The 22,040-nt window shown below is 40.8% G+C and overlaps 1 protein-coding gene across 2 annotated transcripts; it reads right to left on the bottom strand.

The window, feature by feature from the left end:
* Nucleotides 1-205: 205 nt before the first annotated feature.
* LOC128734017 (protein pangolin, isoforms A/H/I/S-like) lies at nt 206-20,951 on the bottom strand. Of its 2 annotated transcripts, none has more exons than XM_053827974.1 (3): nt 20,317-20,951; nt 18,298-20,206; nt 206-5,033 (listed from the first exon to the last, which is right to left on the bottom strand). In XM_053827974.1, the coding sequence occupies exons 2-3, from the start codon at nt 19,530-19,532 to the stop codon at nt 4,979-4,981; spliced, it is 1,290 nt and encodes a 429-aa protein (XP_053683949.1). In that variant the 5' UTR covers nt 19,533-20,206; nt 20,317-20,951; the 3' UTR covers nt 206-4,978. The 2 variants fall into 2 exon arrangements, with proteins under 2 accessions (XP_053683949.1, XP_053683948.1); XM_053827973.1 differs by lacking the exon at nt 206-5,033 and adding an exon at nt 10,095-12,223.
* Between the last annotated feature and the right edge of the window lie 1,089 nt (nt 20,952-22,040).

The following is a 22,040-nucleotide window of genomic DNA, read 5'->3' as shown; positions in this document are numbered from 1 at the left end:
ACCGACGGGTTGCTGTGAAGGTATTTTTTCCCTTGGTGAATGGAAACCCATGTATTTGGTCTTTGATAAGTTTAATAAAAAGAAATTTGCATTAAAGTATCTCAAAACTACCTGTAAATCATAGTTTGAGGATGACAAAATAGATGAAACAGCGTGATTATAAATATTACAGTATCAGCAGCAAATAATATAGGAATTCCATTGAGTGGTATGTTTCTTATATCATTAATGTGTATAAAAAATAGAAACGGCCCAATATCGCTACCTTGTGGAACTCCAATGTTCATAGATCTTAGAGAGCTCTTGGCATCTTTTAATGCCACAAATCGCTGCCGTTCACTCGAATAGCCACGCTACGAATAATATCGTTCGCTAATTTTTTGCTTATTTTTATTTAGTAAGAAGTTAATAAACTCAATTATTGCCGTAAAGGTGCTGCATCGTTTCCCAAACCCGTACTGGAATTTATAGAAAACGTTGAGTTTATTCAAAAAGTTTGTTAATATTTTCACCAATAGTTTTTCAAAAATTTTGTTTATTACAGACAGTGTAGAAATAGGATGGTAGTAGCAAGGGTAAGATTCATCTCCAGAGTTAAAAATAGGTACTACTCTTGCAAACAGTCTGCGTACCTTCCTTGGCTCAGTATCCGGTTGAAAGGCTCTTTAAAAATGTTTGCAAATTCATTCGAATTATGCTTCATAATAGTTGTTGAAAGTTTTTAAGGTCCATGGCTTTTTTGATATTTTTTTTGTGCGAGTTGATGGGCTGAATCGTATTGCTCATTAGGTCTCGGCCCGACTCGCGAATTAACCAAGCAAAATAAGCCGACCGAACTAACCTATTTTGGTCCATTGAGCGCCGTTCCTCGGACCAAGAGGACTCAAGTTGCCCGAATTAAGCTCGCGATTAATGTCAGTGAATTGTCTTGTCGTGGTCATCGTATTCAGTCATCTATTCACTCTTGTCCTATAACATTTAAAAAAAGCTGCCGTATTTCGAAATATGTTGTAAAAAAACCGCAGTAATTCAAAATTGTCATACAATAGACCGTGTCAATTCAAAAATCGACGCAAGAAAACCGCGTTAATTCAAAGTCGTCGAAGAAACCGCTCAAATGTAAAAATCGCTGAAAAACCACGTTAGTTCGAAAAATAATGGGAATTAAATGTCAAAAAGCATCATAAAGAACCGCGTTTATTCAAAAAAATTTATGAAAAAACCGCGTCAATTCAAAAATCGTAAAAAACAACGTGTAAAACGAGACTTGAGTGTATGTAAGCACCGGTTGTATGAGGTTAACCTGGATATTTGAAAATTTTCTTCTAAAACTAGTGATTACAAACATTAAGATCAAAAATACACCTTTTCGTTAATTTAATGTAATAATAATGACCAAAGAAAGCACCAACCAAAGCAAAGTCATGGGTATAAACGTCCTATTGAGGACTTGACCCTTCTTTATCGACAGACTTCGCAGCCGGTTATTAGAGTACATGACAATTACGGCGCTAGTGCAACGATCCTGCTGACTCTATAGCAGCACCTCCCAGCCGAGATTTGAACATACGACGACTGGATTGTTAGGCCAGCATCGTATCCCGAAGATAGCTGGGCGGGCGATATTCTAGACTAAGTAACATTTGAATTAAGACTCTGAGTGTCGGCACGACGTTGTTTTGATACACGTCTTTCGTTTGTTGGTGAAATCGGAAGTTGACGTCGAAATATGTGTCTGTCAGCATAATAAAAATAAGTAGTAAAATTCAGTAGTAAAAGTGTCATCTGTTTCAATTTACACGATTCTGCTAGGACGCTAAAAAAGGAATATTTGCTAACTTCTACGATGCACTGAGCAGAGCACTAGATTTTTTTTGCGATATTAAACTCTACCACTCTTGCGTCTGATCTTCAATTAATTGTCACTCATCGCTTAATCAAGTCGCTTCATCAAGTGAATAGGTGATCACATTACAGAGAAATTTTGCAATCAAATTGAAAAGATAAAGCTAAAGTGTAAATCCTTTCATAATAAAATACCAACAGTGAAAGTAACAATTCATGTGTCTACAGCAGTTTCTTAATCTCAATTGTTTATCTTCGGGCCTGCTAGCACTTATTAAAACATCGTATAGGATATTATTTATGAAAGATAAGAAAAGTTTCTAGTTTCAAAAGCTTCTAATTATTAGTTTCCGAGGAAAGTCGATATCTCGGCAGCAAAAATGTTGCCCGGACTTCGAAATTTATATAGAAAACGCCATCCATGCGCTTAGGTAAAATCTGACCACACCGCTTGGAAGAAATTTTGAGTCAGACTGTGTTTACGTTTGAAAAGACACACGGTCGTGCCAAAAGACGGTAGCTCGGAATGTGCCGTGGATGCGTAGGTTTCGTCGGTTATGGATGAGTCGAAGCGGACAAGGGAAACAAACGGCTGCTGGTGGGTCGGTGAATTATCACCCGTTTGCCCGTCTACACAACGGTTATGGGAAGAATTTCCATCGGGAATCTGTCGGTGAAAGGTATTCGATTAATCTGACCGGAAGAAGTAAAAAATGCGAAAATCTGAGCAAAGCAGAGCTGATAGAATGATTGAAAATTTTATGCTGCTTGCTTGTTTGTAATCTTCCCATCTATTCGACTATTCGTAAAATTCGTTAGTTCGGAAAAATGACGCCTGCAATATTTTCTCGTCCACTCAACCACTTGTGAAAACGCAACACCAGGTAGCAGCGATTCGACCACACTAATTACCCCGATTCGATTGTACCGCGTCAGATGGCAGCTTCGTTTGCACACGTCAAATTGCGGTGTTTGCATGACTACATACTCCAGTAAACCGTTGAAACGGTGCGGCTCCCACCGGCAGTGAAAATATTTTAGGAACATTTCCGCAAAGCACTCGTCCCGCCGTGCCGCAATGGGAATGAGTAAAACACCCGACGCGAAGCCAGTAGCAGCGGCGGTCGGACGGTCCAATTTGGTACATCCGCCCGAACACATATACATGCACACACACATATCACAACAAAACATTAATCTCTTTGTTTTTGTTTTGTTTCGGTTATTTATACATTGGAGTACATATTTGTTTATTTAACTTTCATCCCTCGCTTTCCCCGGGTCGGGGCCATTTCAAACGTTTCTGAGCCGAGCCGCCACGGTTCTATTTTTCACGTCTGATGCCCAGCAAGGTTTGTCGTTACTGGAGCAAACGCTGGCAAAATGCACCACAGACGAAAATCACTCTTGGCAAGGAAAATTATGTTTCAGGTGAAGAGTTCCGACACATCATCGTTATGGCAGATTTTAGTCCCGCTTTCCCTAATACAGGCGGTGTGGAAGCAGGATTCAGAGGAACACATGCCGCTTGTCTCATGTTTCACTACGGTGTGCTCATCACTATCATCGTCATCATCATCATCATCATCAGCATCATCGCACATCATTGGGAGCTATCATCGCTTCATCTCGAGAGTTTTTCCTGCTGATGCGGCGAAGCCGACGAGATGATGTTATGGAGTTTCCCACTGAGCAGGAATGAGCGATAGCGATGCGCTGTTTTGCAGTTGACGCTATGCGAAAACTGTTCGGAAAATTGAGTTGAATTTGAATAATTACGATTCAAGCGAGCAGCAGCAGTAATGCCGAATCGCAAAAAAACATGTGATGTGCTTTTGTGTGGGTTTATTAGCCATAATTTTTTAATCCTTATGGCGATTTTTCCACCAAAGATGTCGTAAAGGTTCTCATTAAACACTGCTTCAATAAAAATTGACTCAGAAAAGAATATCTTGTATTTTCATTTTTTAAACACATTTTTAAAGTGCATTGGAACTTATTGAACACTCTGTATAAGCGGACAGGTCCATTAACACTTGTAGACGAATGCAATGCCTTAAAAATTCGAGGTCTCCTTTTTTGCCAGAAAACTTCAAGAAAAGCCATCTTACCTCAAAAATTCGTACCTCTTGAACCAACTATCGCAGACAAAAGTCAAAGGAACTATGGTGCTACTTCATGAGTATTTTTTCAATCTGAATTATATATATTTTGTATAATTTCCAACTAAAAACGTTGTTGCGCATAGAAATTCATTTTTTTTGCAAATTAATTACTCGATTCAAAATGTCAACCAGTTACAATCAAGTCCCGTTACCCGTTTTAAAGCTCAGAAGCACCCAACAGCAACCCTTTTATAGAAACTCCTCTAGGAAAATGCGATCACCCCTAAAAATCACATCCGACCGACATATCTAGCGGCAACGGAGGGGAGAGAGGAACCGAACCGAACGTGTTGATGTGGTAGCGGCGTGTCAGGTCGGTCGATCTCTGTCGGTCGGCTGGTTTGATTTAAATGTTATATCCCATGTGAATCCCTCGTCTGCGATGATGTGGCGGCACCGGCAAAAATACACACTAATAGTAATGATAATAATAATAATAATAGCAATATTGCTACGCTAGGACAGGCTCCCATATAGGACCTTATAGTAGGGCGTCTATCGTGTAATGCAGCTTTTTAAAGAATAAAACCAAACATTGTTATTACATAGATTTTCTGTCAATCTTTTGTATGCTTTTTGTTGTATATTGTATCAATATTTTCACCGGTGTAGCATGAAAAAAGGACCTTAGTGGTGGTAGGAGCAGCAAAGATCCGTTAGTCTGACTATTGAAACAGGATTGAAGTGCTTAGAATGTTGACGAAGTTGATGATGGTGATGATGATGCTGATGGGTGAGGTTAAGGCATGAAGTTAGAACATACTATAGGGCTACTACACTGACTGCCATCGACAATATTGATGATGGTGATGGGTGGCACACACGTATGCTGCTGTATACCTCCAGTGTTTACACCCGATGCTGGAAATCTGAAAGTCTGCTAGTGAAATTCCCGCTGGCACTTGACCGGAAGCGGTGTAACGGGCTAGATTTCCGAATTGCTTTGATAACAAGCGGCAGATAATCCTTTAGGAGAAAGCCAAAAAGCGATTTTCGAGCGGGAAAGCAAAGTTTGGGTGGGTACTGAAATTGAAAGAAACCAAAGGGTGGTCATATATACAACATGAAAACAACTATTTATTTAGATCAGGAACTACATTCAAACAATATTTACGTTGATTAAGCGAATGAATAGCTTAGATTGGTAGAGAATCCCTTAACGACAACGAATGGTTGATATCTTAAATCAATACTAACGAGTATTAATGGGGTCACATCATTCGTTGCAACCTCCCAGTTGGCCTCGAGGTAAGACGCTGGTCTAATAAGCCAATCGTCGTATGTTCGAATCTCGGCTGGAAGAGGCAATTAGAGTCAATAGGATCGTAGCACTGACCCCGCACTGTCCTGTATTCTAACAGCTGGTTGCGACTTCTGTCGTAAAACAGAAAAAACAGAAGGTCAAATTTCGATAACGGAGTAGCACCCAGGCTTTGCTTACATCATTCGTTGTAACCTTTGATTCTAAATTTGCCATGCAAGATGATAGAGGACATTTTTTGGAATCATCTGTTTCATTTCATCTACCTAAATAAGGCAGTATTAAAAAATAGCATTTACCATACATTCCTCTATACATGAGTTTTGTGCCAGTCTTGTGCCAAAACTTTTGTCATATCCTAGATAAAATCCCCTACTTTTTTATACAATAACTAAGTCAGTCAACATCGCAAGTTAACAGTAGAATTCCTGAATCAACGAGTAACTGAGGAAAATGTTGTAATAGATTTAAACTGAGCATTTTCCTCACTTCTCGTTAATATACATGTTGTTTAAGCTTCCTACCAAACCTTTACATAAGGATTAGTATACTAGACTGATTCATTATTTGAGATTCAATCGTATTGATTGAAAGTACTATTCGTGGCGAAAATCTACATACAAAACATATGCTCTGTTTAGTGGAACTCAAATGGTCTCTTGTTTTGGCACATGTTTGCAGAAAACTCGAATTTAAAGTCAGAAACAATTCAACCCACATACCGAAGATGAAAATGCTTTCGACATTGTTTTGTACACCTGCTCAAAAACATCCTGCCTGCCCGAGTGGGGTATTGTCTGATCACAACGCAGACCAGCCTAGGTATCAAGTATATTAAAATTAACACATCTTTGTTCCATATTCATGACGGGTTCCTTTTCTGCTAGTAAAACAACACATTCGGCAACAAAATAACACAGCCAGGAGAGCAGGCAAAGGTTCTCCCGGTTCGTGTCAGAGCCGTTGCGCGGGAACCGAACACACGGGGACGAGAGCGGATTTAAATTTCAACTCTATCGTCGTCTCCCCTGCTGTCCCGTATCACTTTTCCCAGAAACAATCGGAAAACTCTTCTACGTTACACAATTAAGCTCTCATCCTTGGCACCCCATATGGCATCGAGAACGCTGCTACCGAGTAGGTAGCATTCGCACACGATGCCAGGGATGATGCGGCCTTTTCCCGCTCCATTTTTCCGGCTGAACCAGCGTACTCTCGAGTCTCCTGTGACTATCCTTGCGGCTCCTGCCTGCCGCCTGTCACTGTCAGTGTTGGGTGGAAAATGACTACATTTCTGGCAAGCGGTGGCAAGAAAGAGGGGACGGCATTGTTTACATTTCTATTTACATCTTCAACCGACAGTTGTTGTTAGCTTCGCTCCAAGTGTTGATGCTCGCAAAGCTATACTCTGTTGTTTGCATTAGAATTGTGTAAATACGCGACCTCCTCCATACGGCTAATATAAAATACGTCCCCAACCTTTATACCGGTGTATACTATTGTACAATAGGGTGAGTGCGCTTGATGTGTAAGTGGCAGAATTATCAAAACAATAGTTATGATAATATAGGATTTTTAAAAGTTTTTACCTGTATACTGATAAGGAAAAACTTTTTTTTTCTTTTACAAGAGGCGAAACAGTTTGTTTCGAAGATAAGAAAATAAAATATAAAAATAATGGAAGTATATATGCAGCACTTCTCACAATGGAAAACAGTGGAAAGCCTCGAGTGCTCCATGGTAAGGTGTGCCAGGAGTGCCGGTAGCAATAGTATCATTTCCATTCTCGGTCTTCCGGGCCATAGCACGGCAGTGCAACCAACCAAACGTGGCGCAGCATAGTGAAGAAATACATAGGGATGTTGGGCAGGAATCCGACATTCATCATATTGTGTATACACTTGAGTAGACTCGTAATATTCATTTCTTCGGTGCAAAAGTTCGCTCGCTTCATGCATATGCCCAGTGGACCGGCAGTTCGGTGATCACACCGGGCCAAGCGCGAACGATGTGAGGACATTCTTTCGATGCTCCACCGAATTATGTGGTAGTTGGCTGGACGACTTCGTCTGTGTTTCCGTCATAGAGACAAAAATATAGCATGTGGATCAACTTTAATGCGAATTCATTTAAACTATTACTTAGCATCAATATTGATTTATGCATTATCTTTTCATTGTCGATAAAAGGTAATGTATGAAAGAAACTATTTTTACGAAAACCTGTATAAATTGTTGCTCCCTGTCCATGATTGATGAAAAGAAAATATCTTATTATAAGCACCTTATTTCGTATGAAACTAAAACCTGGCCCCTGACAGGACGTCATTCTCTTATCAGGGAAAGGACTTGCTGTGGGCATGAAGAAGAAGTGAGTGTTATAAACATAACAATATTATGTACACGACAGACGTCAGTGTCTTGGTTAAAACCCTCGCGCGGAGTAAGCGAAGACTCCAATTATGCCAGATGGTCAAGTCAAGCATTAGTAACGTAGTTGCATATAACCAGCGTTAGAGGTCCAGTTAGGTGTTTTGGTCATACATTTCCGTTATCTCCGTTAGAGTGAATCATGATTATCACAGCAAAAAAGGGTTTTTTCGTCGAAGTTATAGAAAATTTGATTGAGTGCCTCCGATTTAATCTAAATTGGACGCGAGGCGACGACGAATAAACGTTCCGTATGACGAATCTAGAACATGAAGATCTGTTTCACTAAAAATATAAGTTCTGAAATATTTTATTTATATAAAACATGAGTACTTGCAGATACAATCCGGCTTTCCACCAGCGATAATGACGGCTGATGGGTACAACTTTCTGAAGTGCACAGTTCGGTTTTGACATTCAATGCAGAAGCGGTTACTACGGTTACTATGGAAGCTACTACGGTTGTTTGCTGGTTGAGTGGAAAAATGTAAACATTGTTTAGTTTTCGCAGCCGAAGAGGAATTTAGTTGAAGGGAAGTAAATCTTTGTACTTTCTTAGCTATCATTTTGTGAAATAATCTTTGAATTGGGTCAATGTGACAATATTTCAGCAAAGAATAACCACAAAACTGCGCTTTCGTATAACTAAATTCCTTTTCGGCTGGTCTACGAAAACTAAACAATGTTTACATTTTTCCACTCAACCGGCAAACAACCGTGGTGGCTTCCATAGTAACCGCAGTCACCACTCCTGCATTGAATGTCAAAACCAAACTGTGGCCTTTAGAAAATTGCACCCATCAGCCGCCATTACCGCTTGTGGAAAGCTGGATTGTTTTAAAAACTCGAAATAAATTATGCGTCGTATTTAGCATGCAAAAGAGATACGGTCTTCTATTACATATATAACTATTATAATTTTCCTGCTTGAAATGGCTGAGAGAATTTTAAGATTTTTTAATTGCCAGATCAGTGTCTGGCGATATATGGAGCTTGGAATTTGACTTTGAAACTTATCATTTAATTTCACTGTAAACTAATGTTATGAAAAACGTAATTGTTACATATTCTGTGAATTGATTGGTATGCAAACCATGAGAAAAAAATCAGAGTTGGTGGTTTGGCTCTGGAATGGAACCATATGGTAAGAAGTAGTCCTTCGTTGAAATTTGGTATTCTCTTAACACGCCAATAGATAGCAAGACGAGTCGTCAAAGCGTGAAACGCTTCTAGCCTTGAAATCAGATTCGGTAGATTGAATTTTGATTACTAATGTTTAAAGTCCTTGATCTTTGTAGAATGTGGACGAACAATAAGATTTTTTATGTTCAACAGCCCCATTCACGGGACTGCAATAAGTGGGTTTTTATCGCATAATTCTCACTCGATTAAACCAGAAAGTTTAATATCGTACAGAACAGCGTAATTGATTCCAAATGATTTCAGACAAAAATATCCGAAAAATGATTCGGATGAGGTGTGTAATAAAAATGCTGTTCAAAGCATTGCAGTATCTCCTAAAACCACCACCTGCTTATCTTTGCTCCTGTTCAAAATAAAAATCGTTTTGAGGCAAAAATCAAAAAGTTCGGGTGAAACTACCGTACACAACCGTAGGAAGTTCGTCCTCAAAATGACCCACTGTGTGACCAACTGACTGAATGCAAATAGCATTCTCGTTTCTTTTGTAGCATTCATCGCACACAATCACGAACACCGCACATCGACATGATGCTCTTTCATAAGAAGCTCCTGCAGTGGCAGTGGTGTAGCAGCGATAGCAGGAAAATATAGCATCCACAAGTATCATTGCTCGTGATGTTGGACTTGGTACATCGGTACATACGGAAGCACTGGTTGCCGTTTGCGCCGTACCGTAGGTTGCAAAAAGGAACCCTCCCCTCAATTCTAATTTAGAAGATTAAAATTATTCATTCGAAACATATGAAGCGGTTTCTTGCTGTCCCTTCCGCTACAGTCATTTTGAATTTTCCGAAGGATCGAAGTAGTAAACATACGTGCTCCTTGCGAAGCGACAACAGTACGATAACAAAAGAGACAACCAGGCAGCGCTCCCATTTCCGGATGGGTTTTCTTGTACAAATGCACACAATCAAATGTCAAAAAAAAAAAAAAAAAAAACGGATGCATAATTATAGTATTTAATGATAGGGACGCCTTTGAAAATTTACTTCTAATCGAAGATAGATCATTCACCCCGGCAGTAGTTGTGATTAGTTGGGGTAAAACAAAGCAGCAATTCTGGTCCTAAGAAGGTTCACAGCAGCTTGACTTGAGCAGCTCGATGAATATTTCAATCAGTGAAATTACAGATCCGAACAGAAAAATCTGCAAACAATACATAAAATATACGATTGCCGAACGGCACACGCTGTCGTGAGCAGTAGGTATATGCTTGCAGCTACAACGGGAAAAACAAAAAAGCAGTCAGTCACCGCATGAACAGCCGAGGGACTCCTTTTCTCGGTAATTAGAGATTTTCGCTTACGAAAACGAGATGCCGGCAGCGATGCTGCTGACGACGACCGACAGCGTTGATATGGCTGTGTTTCTGCTGCTGAAGGTTATCAGGATTATCGAGTTCAAATTATAAAAGGGAAAATAGACCTGGGGGAGGAAAGCGAAGCGACAAAGAACAACAGACGAGGGGAAACTTCGATCCGATTTAAACCAAATTATATCTTTCAAGCGTGGTTGCTGCTGATTTCGCTTTCCGTCCCTACGCTGATGTATTAATAATCATTTTCAAGCAAGACGCGGTGTAGTACGACGTTGATGTGGGGTTGAGAAAGGTGCTCGAAATGTCAGATCAAGGAGTGAAAATATTTGGGGTGTGCGTTTGGCCGGATCCACAGCCATTCGATGGCAACGCTAGCACAACAATGTTAGTCGAAAAGGACATCATTACATTAAAACATCTCAATCAAATCGTTTTCGCTGGAAATAGCAGTAGCAGTAGCAGGTAGCAGCACAAACGAGCAAATGAGCGCTCTTCTTCCTAACGATGATGGTTTGCGGTCGACTAATTAGAATCATTAAAATGTCGAAAGATGGTGAACAGAGTCTCCGCATTTTGGGACAAAGAAGGAAAGAATAGTGGAAGCTTCTCAAATTTGTGTTCCAATCAATTCAAGCGGTTGCTAGTCCTTCATGGAATGCCATGCACTCCACCAGAAACGTGAAACTAAAAGCATTACATAAGCGAGCTCTAAGCCTAATGCGTTCAAGAGTGATACAATAACAATTCATTTCCGCTCAAGTACTACCATAATTTTCCTATAAGCTCGTTGGTGAAGGAAGATTATAAACTTCCTGAAAATAAGTAAAACAATTTGTTCCCCCGCGCCCGCCATCGGGCGGCAATTTTACAATTTTACCCTCTTCCTTAGACTAGTCACCCCTCCCGTTCCCGCTTGGAAAGCGATCCTAATTGTCTTGCCGAAAACGAATTGCCTTTCAAAACTTTCCGCATTCGACGCCAGAGTCGCGCACAGTATTCCCTGTTTCGTGTTCATGTTCGGTCTCCTTCTTAACAATAATTATCATTCACTCCAATGATGCCATTATTGTTGAACATTTGCGCTTTTCCTTTTTGCTTAGGTTACTACTAACACTGACTTACACGATAGTTAAATGGTTATCCTCTAAATACTTAATATACCTATATCTATATACCTTTTTGGTTTCATTTCTAAACTTATTCGCAAAGACTTGTCATACTCATTCTTATCATTCTCGTTTCATCGTCACCGGTTTCACTTTAAATTACTTTAAAAACACCACAGATTGTTATTTTTTACCTACTAAGTATTTCGTCACATTGTACCCCGGCCCCGGACTAGACCAGGGCGGGAAAAAGTCGCTGTTTTCTTTTCCGCCGGTTCCGGTGCAGTTGCTCTAGAGAGTGCTTTCAAATTTCGTTCGCTCGTCAAATTGCAAATGTAATTGGTATAGTACGGTCTAAACGAGCAGTAGATGATTAAGTACGCGATAACTTCCCCTCGCGTTCGAAGTGCAGACGAAACGCCACTAGGGGGAGGGGAGGTTGAATTATTTCTTAGAACAGAAATTCTTAAAGCTCGCGGCAGTTGTGCCTTTTCTTCGTGTTCCGCGTACGGAGTTTCCATTCCGCACTGGATAGAAATCAAATTAGTATAAATTAGCTAAAATAAGAAGTAACGATTTGAGATTTGGACCGCAGTTGTAGTACATCGTATACAACTCGCTCTCGGTTTCATGCAGGGTTTTGCGATCGTTTAGTTTTTGGTTTAAGTTTTTGTTTTCGCTTCTGGTACTTTTACAAAGGATTGAAAATTTGGTTTCGTTTTGCTGATGCTGAAGTCTTGTAGGTGTGGGATTGGTTACAGATTATTTTCGAGTTCTGGTTACGATGCACGATTCAATATTACACCACGGTCCCGTAGCTGCCCATGAATTCGTCGGACATACGAGAACCGTCGTAGTTGTCGGATTCATCGTTTCGTATACAGATTTTCTTTCGCCTGTGGAAAATACAAATCAGTACAAAAATGGAAATGTTGATTAGAGTTACATCTAGCTACAGTTTCGGATGAGTGATAACGAGTGTGTTGCAGACGGTTATGCAGCTAGTAATCGGAAAAGAGGAATTGAAAGTAAGTAAAATAGAGTAAGTTTGAGTAGTTGAAATTGCATTCAAAACCCATTTGAAAGTTGCCGAATATTTTTGGAAAACCTTCAAAGCCCATACAAGCAATAAAAGATGACAATCACATTCACACATAATAATGTAAAATACGTATTTTCCATATTCACTAAGTTACCATTGTGAATTTTTCGGGTACAGCAAAATAAGCTATACATTTAAATTCCCCATCAAACCTCTTCATTCGAGGAAAAAGTCTCGCCTGCGAGCCATCTTTTCAAGTTTGAAAGCAGATAATAATCGCCAGTAGCCAGACGTGGAAAATACGACGGATGAGAGAGCTACTTCCATCCTAATTCGTGAAGTTTACCCATCATCAAATGTAATTGTCTTGGCCGAACAAAAGTTTTTTCTTCATTTAACATGGATATTTATTATTTATTTCGCTTTGAGTTGGTTGAGTAAGTCTGTGTGAAATTCTTTGTTGACTTAAGTTCTTGTTTTTTAAATCGTCGATGAATGCCTATTATATGCGAATTACAGAAAATTGCAATTGCCTGCCGGTTCATCGAGTAAGATCGAACTCTTTGAAACTTTTTCATCCGATATTACTCACTTTTCAGTCTGACCTTTGATTTTTGGGGTTTTGTGGGTTTCGACAAGAAAATTGAAAACCAAATTGACGCTATTGAGAATCAAATGATAATTAAACGATTTGGTATTCTTTTTGATCGATTCCAAAAGCATTCCAAAAATATCATTTTCGACTCAACAGGAACATATCGGATAAAGTTATTTTTTTTTAAACTGCGATTGTTTTCTTTAGAACGATAAAAATGGCTAAAACAGTTAAATGGTTATTAAGTGCTTTTTTTCATGAAAATATAGACGAAGGGCTGTAAAATAATATAAAATTGTATATAATTTCACAATTTATTGAAAAAATCTGCGTGCCCAACTTGCCTAGAAAATTTCAATGAAACGGGATTTCCAGGTCTTGCGAACTCGTTAACTAGGCATCATTACTTTACTTTACTTTTACTTTTTCGGCGACAATCCGCTCCAGTCGCCCCTAAAACCCGCTTTTCCAACATCCTAGTCAATAGCGCTCATCCATCGGGTACGGGATCTGCCTCGAAGTCGACGGCCTCTGTCGAGCTCTCTGCTGAATATTGTTTTCGCTGGTCTCTCATTCGGCATTCTTGTTACATGGCCATTCCACTGCCGAAGTAACAATTCGAAAGCCAGCTGGTTTTACTTGAATTTTGTAAAGGTTCAATTGCGGTATTAATCATTACCTTTGGTTTTATTGCCACAATAAAACTAGCTGCATCACGGCTCCTATAAACTTACAATCAATGTGGAGTGAAAATAGAATATGATGCACTAATCAAAATTAATCTTATTACGGTTGCTTGTTAAACCGCAATAGTGTTAGTTTTATAGAGCTTTTAAAACGGTAACACCCTGACCATACAGATTTGTTGTTGCCATTATGAAGAATATTAGTGGTCAACACCAAAATCATTTTTTTCATGCCAGGCCATATTCTAGTATTTTGCCACAGGAAGCCAATAAAATGATTTTGCAAAAAATTCAGATTGAATTATACTGAAAATGTACAACTAGCCAAAATTTCAAATCTGAAAAGGTCGATAACACGTTTGAACTTTTTCATTTAAATTCTGCTGTACACGATTCATACACATAGAAAATTTTCATATTACAACTCAAACGATTCATGGTGTGGGCAGCGGAACTAACGGCAAACAGCCAGCAGACGGGATGCCAGGCAATACAGCCCCCCTAAAAGCACTTCTGCTTTATTCGTTTTTATCGGTTTACTGACGCATAGCAGAGATAATCCTTTAATTCTCGCAACGCATCGGCACTTCTGGAAAATAATACATACTGCATAGAAAACTAGCGAAAAACGAACTAATTGACTAATGCTTTGCGCATTGCGCAGAAAATTATATAATTTTGCAAAATGCGTAATATGTTGAGCAGTTGGAAGATTTGTAATCCATTATCTATTTTCTTTATATAACTCTATGTAATGTTAATTTAACCAGAAGATTACCCTGTCGAAAAAGTTATCCGTACAACAGAAAACATCAGAACACGAAACACTAAAGTGCAATGCTCGCAGCTGTAAATTCGTCAACTGTAATTATGCACCGAAACAAAGTGATTCGTATAAACAGTGTTCGATCATAAGTGATGAGTGTTGTTGGCAGACTTCATTCAATCGACACACATCTGACGGCAACAGGAATTCTTCCAATGGTTCCAGAATCTGTAATGGAATACATATCCTTCGATTCCGTCGAAGATGCTTATGAGGCCATCCATATACCGACAGAATTGCTCAACTCATTGGATCCGGCTGAAATGTCACCACATTGACATCCCCTCTCGCTCAAGGAAGGATGTCCCGTAATTTTACTATGGAATATTGATCTACCGAAACTGTGTAATGGTTGCTAAGCATAGAGGATGAGTGGGGTGGCCATTGAGGGGCCGGGTAGACAAAAGAGGGGAACTGACAAACGGGGAGGAATGTCTTCTTCTTCTTCTTCAGCAGCATATAGCCGGGGTAGCTCGTGCTGTTTCAAGCACTCGTCTCCATTCAACTCGGTCTTGGGTCACTCGTCGCCAATTTCCTAGTCGTCTCAGAAGTCGCAAATCGCTTTCGACCTGGTCGAGCCATCGTGGACGTTGGGCCCCCCTGTTCCTGGTGCCGGTGGGGTTGTTGAAGAGGACTATTTTCGTCGCACTTTCGTCCGGCATCCTTACGACGTGTCCGGCCTACCGTAGCCCTGCTACCTTTCACTAGATGTACGATGGGAGTCTCCCCAAGCAGTGCCAATAGCTCGTACGCCTCCGCCACTCTCCGCTTTCAGTTTGTACTCCGCCAAATATCGTCCGCAGCACTTTCTGCTCAAACACGGCAAGGGCGCGTATGTCCTCCGTGAGCAGCGCTTCAAGTCCATAAAGAACTATCGGTCTAAAGAGTTTTGTACATTGTTTGCTTCGTGCGGCGGCGTACGCTTCCTGATCGTAGCGTTTTACAAAGGGCAAAGTAGGCCCGATTTCCCGCTTGGTTGCGCCGCTGGATCTCTTTACTAGTGTTGTTGTCCGCGGTCACCAGCGATCCCAAATACACGAACTCCTCTACCACTTCTAGTTCGTCGCCGTCAATGGTTACCGTCCGTGGGAGGCGCGCGTTTGTTTCCTTTGAGCCTCTTCCTTTCATGTATTTGGTCTTCGACGCATTTATTTTTAGCCCAATTCTCCTAGACTCCGATTTCAGTCTGGCGTAGATTGCCTCCGCAGTCGCAAAGTTCCTGGCTATGATATCGAAGTCATCTGCAAAACCTAGAAGTTGGCTACCCTTGGTAAAAATCGTGCCTCTCGTTTCGATGCCCGCTCGTCGGATCACCCCCTTAAGAGCGATGTTGAACAGCATGCAGGATAGACCCAATGATAATAAATAGACAGGTTAGGAGGAAAGATGTGCTTGATTATATTAGTGAGGAAAACTGATACAACAAACTATGTGCTCATGGCAACTGCACCACGTGGTTGAAAAATTTCAATGCAATCTATAGCAACGAATTGGACGTTGTGACGTAGTTCCCGAGCGCTTCGATTGCTTGTGCTGTATGATACAGGCGGGGTACCAATACGCTTGTACGATCTGCCTAACCTGTGCTTTATTATCATTGTGATAGACCGTCACCTTGTCTCAACCCTCGTCGCGTCTCGAAGGGACTCGAGAGTGTCCCAGAGATGCGTACGAAACACATCACTCGATCCAATGTAGCTCTGATCAGTCGCGTCAGTTTGTCCGGAAACCCGTGTTCGTGCATTATCTGCTATAGCTTGTCTCGATCGACTGTATCGTATGCTGCTTTGAAATCAATAAAGATGTGATGCGTGGGCACTTCGTACTCCCGTCATTTCTGCAAGATCTGTCAGATAGTAAAAATTTGGACGGCAGTTGCGCGAGCCCCCATAATACCCGTCTGATAATTCCCAATGAAGCCTTGTGCTATCGGTGACAACCGGCGTAACAGGATCTGGGAGAGTACCTTGTAGGCGGCGTTTACCAGCGTAATACCACGATAGTTGCAGCAGTCTAGCCGATCACCCTCTTTGTAGATGGGACAAACCACTCCTTCCATCCATTCCTCCGGCAGCTTTTCCTCCTCCCAAATCCTCGAAATAACCCAGTGTAGAGCCTTGCTAGCGTTTCTCTGCCATGTTTATAAAGCTTTTTACCCTTGCTTTACCCTTGCTTCGATGCATGTCCTACTATACCAAACCTTTTTCGCCTCGTTATAGTTAGAGAACTGGTGAGTCCTCATGAGATTCAAAACCATTACCTCAATAGGTCCTCGTACCAGTATACTAACCATAAGAAGCGTCTTCGGGATAATGTGGAACTCAGTACGAAGGAATGGTGCTGAGGGGCCTGAGAATAAATGCTAAAGTCACTTTGACATCGAATGGCCTGATTCTACTAAGATTCGAACCCACGACCATTCGCTTGTCGAAGCAGACTCGGTAACCTTGCGGCTACAGAGCATATGGGGTGGGGTTACTTGCAGCACTTTTCCGAATTTTCATTTTTCATGAAATTGAAATGTACCTATATTCAATATTAAATCACAAATGTTAAATTTTCGTCATTTTGAGCGTGGCTATAGGTACCTATAGGTAATAATGAAAGGTTACTACTCACTTATTTTTACTTCCAACTCTATTCTCGTTTTTTGAAAGATATTCAGTAAAAACGCAGTATTTTGGTGAATTTCAAATTGCTTTCTGCACGTGTAATTTTTTACAATTTTCAATTTTTCAAGAGATATCGACCCTTTTCAGTTGGCCAACATCGGTTGGACAAAACTTTAAAAAAATATTTATCATGGCCTGACACACCAATGTTAACCAAACGAAAATAACAAGTAATGAATAAAACATCATCAGTAATTGATTCTTCTTCAATTTAGCAGTGGCTACAAATGCTTATCTATATGATCAAAGGAGTTATTTCAAAAACTCCATTTAATTTTATACTTAGCGAATTACCTCTTTAACGCAGCGGTTCCCAAATGGGGGCTAAAAATACATTTGTATACTTTCTTTGCGTTGAAAATCGAACAGCTATTAGCAGAGATGTCACATTGTTACAAATTAGTGCAAGTAATATACGGGTTAGTTTGGATTCATCGTTGCATTCACCGGCAAAGTTTTAGATGACACCTGGAGGATGATCGTTGAGCGAGAGAAAGGAAACTAGCATTAAGAGGGCACAGGCCAGGGCGGCTGAGATAGCAGCTTGTTAACGGTACGCCGAACTGAAGAGGTCTGTTCAAAATCCTTGATTACGGGACGAGATTACCAGGCCAGTAAGATACTGTTTTGGCATGGATTCCTTCCCTTTTTTCTCAGCCGAAAACTTTAAACTACAAAATTCACTAATCAAACTCAGATAAATGATTTTGTGTTGTTTATGGACAGTATTCTTGTTCATGGATGTTGCTTGCAAGTAAAGTTCAACTCAAAGTTCAAATTCGATCTGAAAATCGACACACAACTGATTTTACAACTCTAAACATCAAACAACGCCATTCTTGTGTGCATTTTTTTTTCGTTGATTCGAGCATATGTACCCAATGCTTAAAAGACGGAAGCACTTAAAAATTTCAATGCAAACATCAACTTCAACGCAACAGGTCTCACATTTCGTCGAACGGTAGAGAAGTTGAATCACTCTCACCAATCACTGTGTGGCGAACTGCGTATCCATCTGCTGCACTCGTTATCACACTTCATTCTGCTTTCCACAGTTTTCACTCCTCCCACATAGGACGGTGTATGAACAAAAAAAAATAGACAACATAAGAGCACATTTTCCGTCCGAAAAAAAGGGCTGACACTCACCTGCTTGCCGCTTCCGAACCCAGTTGATCTTTCTTTTTCGCTTTCCGCTTCTTTTTTGCACCGTAACCGTAATTGTCTCGTGCCGTCCAGCCGGGGTACATTTCCATGTGAAGTTGCCGCTCCTGGCGGGCTTTGTCATAGTATACACTCTGTTCCTCCCGAGAAAGTGAGTGCCACTTTCGACCGAGAATCTGGTTGATCGCCGCGGATTCCTTCAGTGTGCACTCGGCCACCACCTTTGCTCGCATCTCCTTCATGTAGAGCATAAATGCGTTCAGAGGTTTTTTGATATGTGGTTTATGGTTCTGCTGTTGCTGCTGGTTGGCCGTAGCAGAGCCTTTCTTCTTGGTGCCACCACTGCTAGAGCTGGTACTGCTGCCACCTGCACTACTGCTATTAGAGGGCCGGGAATAGCGGTTCGTTAGTTCCTGTGGCAGATCCGTGGATTTGCTACCACCTTGCCCATGTTGATGTGCCTGCCGCACGCTGTAGTTATGTGACGCTTCTTGTGCCGCTGAAACTTCTTGTTTCACCTGGCTGAGTACGTTGTGCGGATGCACGGAATTAAGCAGCGAGGAAGATTGATAGCGCGAGTACAGATCACTTGCCAGGGTGGTGTAAATCTGCAGAGAGGATGGGTAGGAGTTTCGGAAACTGGGAGCAGTCGAATACATCGACGGAGTATGCCACGAAGGTGGCACCGGGAGCATGTTGGAGGAAAGTATAGGATAAGGATACTGGCTGGTGGAAAAAGAGTAAAGTGATTGGCGTGCGGATAGGCCAATCGCTTTGGAATCCAGTTGGTAAGGAATGATTCCACAATGAGCTGGTGGTGGGTTGGAGAGTGGATCCTCATTGCAGAAGAACTGTGACAAGCCGATTTTGCTCATCGAACCCTGAATTGCACTGGCCGTTCCACTTGAATACTGATAAGGCGGCAGGTATCCCATGTTGAATCCAGGCGAGTGGTCCGGCGAGTTGAGTTTACCGGCACTACTTCCACCACTACCTCCGCCAGCATACGGTGGGCTCAAGTCTTGGCGGGAGGAATTTTTAACCAAATTTTCGGCACTTTCCGTTAAATCAATCAAATTGAACTTTTCTTCTAGCAGATTTTCCGATGATGCTTTCTCATCTTCCCGGTCTCCTTCGTCTTTAAACACCTTCACCTCATCCGTGCTACCGAGATCGTCACCGGTTGAACCGGAATGAGAGTTTTCGTTTGTGTTTGGCATGCTTCTGCCATCAACAGCACTAAACCATGCGTGAAAATTCGATTTGCACAGCTAAGCATAAACCAACCTACTACCGCCCATTTGACCCATTGGAAAAGCGTATATGTAATCTAGCTCACAGATAGAATAGTAATTCTTCTTTCACTTTGGTGGTGTGAAAACTTTTCTTCGTCACTTATCCAACTCAAGGAGAACGGGAATATAAATTTTGCAACTCTATTATTTATGGCACACTATGGCAAATGACTTTTCTTCTCCCACACACGACAACCGAACTGAAATGCATTACAGTGCACACACTGGTTGGGTATATTCCTTGTTTCCGCGAGAAATTCGCAGAGCTACACTTCTCTTCTTTCTCTTAGAACTAAATAAATATTTGTGTATAATTCTCTCCTTGCTGCCTGCTGTACCGTCGTCGCGAAGGTTGGCGAAGATGACTAGAACTTGGTTACGAACATTGCACTATGTACTTTCTCCCACCCAACTATTCGATTTTTTTCCCTAGGACATTGCAGATGCTGAAATATGGTTCCTCGCTACGTCGTTAGTCACTTCTGAGAATATGCAACATTTTCTACCCGGTAACTTAGGGTCTTCACATCGTTATCAAAAATGCACTTTACATTATTCTTGGTGGATTGAGCTGTTCTGGCGATGTCCGGTTGCTAGCCCTGCACAAAAATAAAGGGTTGGTAGTAGATTAGTTAGGTCATGTTGGAAACAAATCAAACAAATGAAATTGATGAGAAATTTGCACGATTAGATACATAATATCACTTACCCTTCCTGTGGACCATGGAGTAGTTGTAATGATGACGTGACGTCACGTTTGCCGCGGTTCTCTTTGTATGTAATCCATTCCCGATCTGATGCCTGCCAGAGGCGGAAAGAATGGAAAGGTGATAAAATGTCTGATGTTCTACGCCAACTAAAAAAGCTAGCGGTGCGTTTCTTCTGCTCTAGTATTTTCCTTTGGAGTTGCTGCGGCCGCAAGCAGCAGGCACAGATGCGTGCTATAAATAGCTCCCTTTTCTCGCGTTTCGCGTCGTCTTGTTCCTGAATATGAAACAAGACTTTCGCGGTTTGCGTTCACGACGATGGCACACGCAGTAGTACCATCGGCAGGAGCAACAGCGTTCGTGAAAAGTGACTATCCCTGCTTTTTTCCGAGAACTATTTTCCTTTCATCGTTTCCTTTTCTCCTCCAGCAGCCTGCTCCAGGAAAGTTCACTTTTCTTTCTTTACTTCAAACCCAACAAGGGTGAAAATTTTCTCTGGAAACATTTTCACTTAAGAATCGTGCATTTTCTTTCGCGTAAGTACAACGTAAAAATTAACACCGAATGAGGTTTCGCTTGATGTGCACTCTATGAACGATGCAGCAGAAATATGTATTTTTGTTGAACGACGAAAAACTCGAGAGGAAAAGTTTTATGCATCCGCCGCGACTGCGAGACGACCGATGAAAAAGTGAAGAGTGCGTGAAAAAGCGAAGTGAATCAAAGCCACACACAACAAACTCGATTCACGGTTCAACTGATGGGAGAGAAAACGGAAAATCGGCGAGCGGGAGAAGTGACATTTCATGTTTTCGCCCAAAACTGTCGGGAAACCACCCACCGAGGAGAGTGCGTTCACAGAGCAACGAGCCATCACACAAACCGAAGTGATGGGATGTCAGTGCGCATAAGCATGCTTTCAGGCGCACTTTGAAATGAACGTTATTTGATAGTTGGTTTTGTCGTTTTTGGAATAATATAGTTGTGAGAATAATTGGCTATTTTTAATTGTTTATAAGAATTGAAATGGAGTGCTAGCTATCCACACAATTTTCTAACATTTTACGTTTTTGTAATTTTTGTGTTTAATCGTAACAATCTACATATTATATTTATTTAGAACCTAAATATTTGCAAAAATAAAACAGCAAAAAGTTTGGTCCGGTTAACTCCTACTTGCGCAAAAAATCAAAAAAGAACTACTATTTTCCCACAACATAGAAGATCCTTCAATAAAATTATATATAATAACTAAGATATTCTCTAAATAATACAAATCATTTATATTATTTGATGTTCAATCTGCAAAATCCATTGCAAAAAAGGTTTCGTTCGTTCTGCAAAAAAGTTAACACCAAAAAGCATGCCGGTCTTGTTAGAAAACAAAATGTGGGCGCATGATGGTGGCTTGATTTAATCAAAGTCGGGAACACAGTTTGATCTGGAAACTAACGGTGAGGCTAGTGCTGGGTGCTGCAAATAAGAATTTATCCAAGTAAAAAGTTGTAGAAAAATCCTTACAATTAAAACTGTGAAAAGTGGCTGCAACTACACAAGCGCAATGGTCAAACTTGCATATCTTGGTCTCTAGAAGTTAAATAAGGTTCGAATATTGTCATTTGTCATTTGTTTATTGTTCAGTAGTGTAAGGTTCTACCTTTTAAAAATACTACCTCCGGTTTGTTACAGTAATTACAATTATAATGTTTGTTTAAACTAGTCACTA

This window comes from Sabethes cyaneus, chromosome 2 (assembly GCF_943734655.1).
Source record: "Sabethes cyaneus chromosome 2, idSabCyanKW18_F2, whole genome shotgun sequence".
NCBI lineage: Eukaryota > Metazoa > Arthropoda > Insecta > Diptera > Culicidae > Sabethes > Sabethes cyaneus.
This window is presented reverse-complemented; position numbering and strand designations above follow the sequence as displayed.

Excerpts from the sequence above, each read along its gene's own strand:
- LOC128734017 (XM_053827973.1), bottom strand. The coding sequence starts at position 19,532 with ATGCCAAACACAAACGAAAACTCTCATTCCGGTTCAACCGGTGACGAT. Across the intron at positions 12,224-18,297 it reads GGTTCGGAAGCGGCAAGCAG|GCGAAAGAAAATCTGTATAC; the intron begins GTGAGTGTCAGC and ends TATTTTCCACAG.